This window comes from Myotis brandtii, unplaced genomic scaffold (assembly GCF_000412655.1).
Source record: "Myotis brandtii unplaced genomic scaffold, ASM41265v1 scaffold168, whole genome shotgun sequence".
NCBI lineage: Eukaryota > Metazoa > Chordata > Mammalia > Chiroptera > Vespertilionidae > Myotis > Myotis brandtii.
In genome coordinates this window covers 7,318-14,576 of record NW_005356173.1, presented here as the reverse complement: position 1 = coordinate 14,576, position 7,259 = coordinate 7,318, and the positions used below count along the sequence as shown (strand labels likewise).

At 43.9% G+C, this 7,259-nt stretch overlaps 1 gene segment (V, D, J or C); it reads right to left on the bottom strand.

The window, feature by feature from the left end:
* Positions 1-2,614: 2,614 nt before the first annotated feature.
* Positions 2,615-6,764, bottom strand: LOC102248398. The segment is given in 3 exon segments: positions 2,615-2,955; positions 3,088-3,287; positions 6,685-6,764. Coding segments are annotated over 3 exon segments (621 nt in total).
* Between the last annotated feature and the right edge of the window lie 495 nt (positions 6,765-7,259).

Sequence of the window (7,259 nt, the reverse complement as noted above, 5' to 3'; positions counted from 1 at the left end):
CCTCTGATCTCTGCCCAGCGCTGTGTCACTAGCACCGCAGAGGTAGAAGCTGCTGTCTGCAGGATGGGCACTCGTCACTGTCAGAGTTGAGAATGTTAAGTTTGGATGGATGATGGGAAACTTGGCCTCGGTAAAACCTTGTTCATATGTGACGGAGGAGCCCACATTGGAAGTTGCCATCAGTATGAGGCCCTGTTTGGGGAACTGACGATACCAAAACACAGTTGAGGCCTGAAGGTCTACAGGAAGGCACTGGATCTTCACAGAGGCTCCACTGATATGAATGGCCCTTCTTGGATATTGAGAGACGAGAGCACCGAGCCCAGAGCCTGCTGAAACAGAGGTCAGAGAGATGAAGGAGGCCAGCATGGAACTCATGGCCTAGACCCCTCGCCTTTCTCCCAGCTCCCAGAGTCCTGTTTGTTTTGTAAAATCTTTCTGTCAGACTCCTTGGATCATAACCCCCCCGCCCAATCTACCCCCAATCTGGTCTGACTGGTGACTTCTCACTTTACTGTTTCCACTCCACAGCAGGTGTCCCCTCTCATTATGATCAGCACAAAAATCCACAATCTCTGGCTACCACTTCACTCATGCCAACACCTACACACACTCATTCAAGCTACTCAGATAATAAGGCTCATACAGGGCCCCAGAAGCAACAGAAGCAGTAGCATCTTCAGGTGCTGGCCTCACACCACAGGGCTCTCAAGGGAGGTGTGACCAGCTCCTCATCTTCATTCTTCCTTTCTACACCCCTAGGATGGATGTTACATAATCCCCAACATGCTCTCTTCTGCCCCCTGGTGGTAACCTGTGCCAATGATGCAAGTTTCCCTTGCTCTTTCTCCCTATCAGAGAACCATACACACACTGCTGAAAGGGGCCTTGGAAAAGTTCTCATTCAACTCCTAATTTTATAGAAGATACACTGAGACCTACATCAATTCAAGGATTAAAATGAGTATTTTAGACTTATATAAGAAAAGGGGTATATGTTTGTGTCATAAAGGGCATTATGGCCAGTTCTTTACCTCTGTGTCATATCCTCAACGTAAGTAATGTAAGTCCTGACAGTTGGTTTTTCTTCTTTATAATGCAAATACCTGCCTAAACTTTGATTGCTGAGGCGTCCACTTCAAATTTGGCTATCTTGAATAACACATGGCCAGATACAGGGGCTAGATAAAGAGCCAGGCAACAGGCAGTTTCTCCCTTCCTCTAGCCCCCCAGCCCCAGGCTCTTGGTTGATTTCAATAACTGACCACTTTGAGCTTCCTGCACTTTAAGTTCCTGCTTTATGTTTTAAATTCAACAACAAAGAGTGAGCCCATGAAATACTAGGCCCCCACTCTCTACCCCAATAAAAGTTGAGGCTCTGGCCCATGTGTGCTGAGTCAATAAACCTGTGTCTTTTCAATGTTTCCTGAGGGTTGTTGCTGAGGATGTCTTGCAATCATAATAAGAACCACAATAATAACCAGCCACAATATTGGTTATCAGGAGGCTGAGCCCAGCGCACAACATTAAGACGACTTATGCTTGTTTATCTTCTAGTGTGTACTCTTGTGTTTGGCTTCTTTTGTTCAACATTATGTTTATGAGATTCATCCATCTATGATTTTGAAAATAGTATTTAAATTTTTGGTATATTTTATTCTATTGGATAAATATAACACTGTTTCTCTATTGCATTATTGATGGACATTTGGGTAGTTTCCAGTTTGAGGTCATGGTGAATAAAGCTGCTGGGATGGTATGTTCTTCTCACATTCTTTTCTGTTTCCTCAGAATTCTGAATTATTTCTTGACTTAGTTGATATACAATTACAGATTGGTTTTCTGACTTGTCTAATTTTCTACTGATTACTTCCAGGATATTTTTGAATTCAGAAATTATGTTTCTTGTACCTAAGAATCATTATCACTCTTTGATTATATTTTTCTATAATTATTCTTTCTGGTTAATAGATGTGATGGCTTTTCATAACTTGTTACGGAAACATTTAGTGATATTTTAACTTCTTTGACTTTTATGTACTACAACAACTCTTACAGCTTGGTCATGGGAATGGGGATTATTAGGAAACTTTACAGCTAAAGAGTGCTTTTTAGTATCAGGAAAAAGTAAATGATTAAGATACTATAATAGACTGCACAAATCTTAAGTGAACAGACAAGAGTTTTACAGTGGACACTTTTAAATCAAGTAAGATTTGCCTAGCCGGTATTGCTCAATTGGTTGAGCACCATCCCATGCACCAAAAGGCCCCTGGTTTGATTCCTCTTCAGGGCACATGCCCCCAGGTTTTGGGTTCAATCACCTATTGGGGCGCATGCCATAGGCAACCGATTGATGTTTCTCCCTCTCTCTCTCTCTCTCTCTCTCTCTCTCTCTCTCTCTCTCTCTCTACATGATACAAATAGATAGATGGTAAATAGATAGATGATAGATAGATGTAGTTTTTAAAACCAACCTAGTGGATCACTGAAGTATCGTGCCATTCCACACAGCATGGTGATGGCAGCAGCTGCGTTGAGTGGCTGGTTGAGGTGGAAGAAAGTGGGCAAAGCTGGGTATTGAGCAGCGTGCCACCTGGCAGTGAAGCAGGGCTCAGACACGTTTGTGCACAGAGGGGAGGGGGCCGTGCTCCACTGTGTCGACACTGCTGGCACAGAGATACACAGCTGTCTGGCTCTTTTGGGTGGATGTCACGGTGAGGGGAAAGAATGGCTTCTTCTCCCTAGAGGCGCGGTAGCCCTCAGCCAGGTCTCCCTGCTGAACGTCCTTCACAACTGTCGAGAAGTAGATCAGTCTCAGCCCTTGCCCTGGGTCCTGCCGGTACCAGTACATGGAGTCATGACTTAAGTTCTGTTCACAGTCCAGGGTCACATCTCGTCCTTCCTCTCTGAGCAGGTATTTTGGGGTCTGAGTGACGCCACTACGCACTGTGCCTATGGAAGACAGAGGACAGTTCTGGAAACAAAGCCCAAGAGGGTGCCTAGACTGCTGTTACGAGGGAAAGGCTTAGATCTGGAGCGTGGCACCTTCCGGACAGGAATTTGCTCCCTGAACCCCAGACTCACCTGCTCCCAGGAGACAAAGGGCCACGCAGCACAGCATCTGGGCCATGGTGGGAAGGGGGTCTGCTTGGGCTCCAACCACTTGCAGGAAGACAAATGCAAGAAACTTAGCTCTGGGGATCCCCTGGCTCTGTGTGCAGAATTTGCCAGAAGGCTGGAATGGATAGTGGGAAGGGATCCTGGAGATATCCAGGGCGGGCTTCCTAATTTTTCAGATGAGGAGACAGAATGGAGACCTGAATTACTTGCACCCCATCTCCCCTTGTGCCTCCCTCTCTAACATCTGATTCTACCTGGCCTGAGTGGGCTGGCCCCCAGCAGAGTGTCACGCCATTGGCCGGCTGGTGATTCCTTCCTAGTCATGGTAGGGTTTGATCATTACAGCAGCCCTGTCAACACTGGTCACTCCAGAATGTGGATTTCATCTTTAACCCCATTGCTGCCATGGATATATTCTGCTCTAGATTCATCCTGCGTTCACGCCAAGACCCCCTTTCATTCGAGAACCTTCTCTCTGGCTGGTTTTACTTTTGTCATTTTTATTCTCTCAGAAGTTTCCCTGTTTCTCTTCAGTGCCCTGGCTAACTTCCATGTGAGTGCTCCTTGAGTATCTTTTAATGAATTCTTCATTTCTTAGATAACTTTGCTGCTTCCATTTCTTTTTGTTTCTCCCTGTTTTTGGCATTTCTGTTCCTAATTTTTGCACTTCTGGCTTGGGTTCGTTATCTTATCTTCAATGGCTTGCTTGCATATATCTGTTTGGAGTGGAGACTTCAGTTTTTCTTTTGACGCATGGTTGTTTTTCAGGGGAGACAGTGGAAGGTGAGTTTTTTCCTCTCTCCTATGGATGTTTTGTTCTTTTTGTTCATTTTCATAATGTCGAGGTGTTTACAATATAACCAGCTTAATGGGATCCTTTTCCATTGTCCTGGCAAAGTCTGGTCACTTCAGTAAGTTTGTTTTCATGGGGGGAGGTCCCCTCTTATTTCATGATTCTCTCTTGTTTTGCAGGACTCTAAATTTTCCCTTATTTTTTCTTTTTTCCCCTTCACTCTCCAGTGGCCAGAGGACCTTTCTTCCTTCCCTTTTGACTTTTTTTCTCCCTCAGAAGCTTAATATTCAGCTGACCTTCTCTTAAATCCCATGCCTTGCACTTTAAATGGAGTGAGCTTAGACCCTCCTATCTCCTGTTTAGCTCAGGTCTGACTCCAGGGTGACTCCTCAAAGTAGTCACTGCCCCTCTCTGTGCCCCTGGCAGAGAGGGGAAGGACCACAGTGTGAAATAATTTCAGAAAATCAAAAGGCAGGAAACACAGCCGAGTAACAGGATTTGTAACCCTTCCTGGTGAGGGTGGACTCTTTTGGTACTTATGTACTTGAAATGACTGAATTCATCTGCCTCTTGATTTTCTGAAATTTTTTCACCAAAGCAAATGAAAAGAAACACTATACTCTGGATGCCCAACATTTGTTGAGTGGTAAGATTTAAAAAAATATTCAATGAGATAACAAAGAGTTTAGATAATAGGTTTCTAATGACTCATCTTCTAAAGTCCAGGCAAATGTATTCAACTCTATTTTCACCATCTTTGGGATAGCCTACAGCTGGAGCTTTAAGTCCCAGCATCCACACACAGCTACCCAGGTGTTAGGCAACAAAACCAGGATGATTCCAGAATCATTCGGTATAAAAGCACAGTCCTTTGAGTAACACAAACCTGGTTCAGGAACTCCCTTCAGAGAAAAAAGCTGCATCTCTGGGAAATGAATCAGACAGGCCTTAATTATCATTGACCTGGGTACAGAGTTTTGCATCTAGAGGTTCCCTGAAGATATTATCAACTGATAATACCTTTTTTATATTACATTTTATATAAAGCCTGCCAACTATTTCCATTTGAACCTCCAACTCCAAGTATTTAAAGAGGAGTTCATTGTCTCATTGCAAGCCAGCTGCTCTCAAACTCATATCCCTCCCACTGGTGGCTTGATGCTGCTGGTCACAGACACACACTCAGAATCATCCATCAGTTGGTTAGGGGTTGGACTGTAAGCCCTCCATGAAAAACAGGATTATCACCTGCATTGTTAGGGCTTCAGGGGCTGAACTGATGCCCTGAGAACTGAATTTGAGCCCTCTTATTTGCAGTGAAAGAACTCTCTGAATTTATTTGTCTTTGAGTTCTATTAAATTCTCAAAGCCCATAGCATATAATCTACATTTCTCAACCTCCCCCCCCCTTCAGAAAATAAGCAGAGGGTTTTCTTGTTCTTGAAGATTTGCAAATAAAGTGCTCTACATTTGATTCAAATCTCATTCTTATTCCTAGAAAAGTTCAAAGTTTTTCATCATTAACATTCGGCCTTTTCCCTGTAAAAGGGGAGGATGCCATAAACCCACTTCCTCTCATGGTGGGAGTTATGGAGAGCTGAAAGAAAGCTGTTTCTTGAGTTTGTCTAAAATTATGTCAATTACCTTGCATGTTAACCAAGAAGAAGGACCAGTTTAAGTCCCTATTTTGTGGTTAGCACAGAGACATACTGCTGAGGCTCCTGAACTGAGGAGCACAGGCCAATTTAAAAAAAGCAGATAGTTTGCAGGCTAGATAGTATGACCTGAGAGACCTGTTTCCCTTGTTGGGTCTGTCTCTTTGATTTCTGTTGGACCCAAAACATAAAACTGTGGTCATTATTCTGTTTTCAAAACGATCATTATTCCTTTCCTGTACTAGGTACCTAGGTGGGGGAGGCAGAATGATGGCTCCCCATGGATGTCCATGTCTAATCCCAGGCATTGTGGATGTGTTATCTTAACAAGTGGGAATTTAGGTTCCGAATGGAACTAAGGTGGCTAATCAGCTCACTTTAGTATAGAAAGGTTATTCTGGATTTCCCAGGTTGTCCCCATGTAATCACAAGGGTCTTAAAATATGGAAGAAGGAGGAAAAAGAGCGGGAGTAGCATGAGAAAAGACTCAACTGGTCATTGTAGGCTTGGAAGATGGAAGGAGCTATGAGCCAAGGACTGTGGGTGACCTCTAGAAGCTAAAAAAGGCAAGAAAACAGATTGTCCAGAAGGAATGCAGCACTGCCAACACCTTTATGTTAACCCAGTTAGATCCAGGTTAGACTTCTGATCTTTGGAATTGTAAGATAATGCATTTGTGTTGTTTTAAGCCACAAATTTTTTGGTGATTTGTTAGAGCAGCAATAGGAATCCAATACATTACAGTATCCATAGCACTCAGTCCCCATGGGTGAAAGAAGCAGAAATTAGATATAATACATGATACAGAATGAAAACAGGTGCATAATCATACAGAAAGAACTTGGAATCTGGCCAAGGGAAGCCCAAGAAAAAGCTATGTCTACCTCATAAGCTTCCAAGAAACATACGGCAGCATAGGGTGACTGTTAAATTCAGAATTACATTGTGGCATCTTCATGCTAACAGCAACCGGAGAAATTCTGTTGTTCTAGTGCATCCCAGTCCTTGCGTGATAAGTGCATTTGCTGGTGGTATCACTTTTATGGTCAGCTCCCTGGGGCCAGGGTCCCTCTGATGTGGTCCAGGTTAGCACCAGCATTTCTCCCTACTTACCCTCTGCGGAACAACAGGTGGACTATCCTGAACTGGTGAGGGCCAGACTCACTAAGGCTCCTCTGACACTCAAACTGCATGTCTGCTTTTCCCAGAACATGCAAGCTTCACCACCCAGCTCCCTGTGCTGCACAAATTAAGCAAACTTGGAGGAATGCCCAATGAAAGCACACCTGCCATGCAGAGCTCAATTCAGAGCAAAACCCATCTCCACAACCATAAAGCTAGAAGGGTTGGCCTCTGATGCCTTCATTCTCACCGCCATTCAAGACATCTGCAACTCCCTAAGTGAAAGGCGCACCCCAGGGTTTTCCTCAATCCTCTTCCTCCAGAGAACCTCCCTAGACTCTAGATGACAACAAAGCCACAGTGCCTTCTAGTGGCCAGTGGGCAGAAACATGCTCTCTTGACAGGACCTGAAGGGAAGGGGTGCTTTGTTTCATGGAGTAAAGGGAATATAAGGTATTATGATATGTTGGTGTGAGAGGATTAATAAATAAAATTGTATTACTATAGCCTAACATGGAAACACGTGAAATTTGCACATTGGAGTCAGACATGTGGAGATGATAATG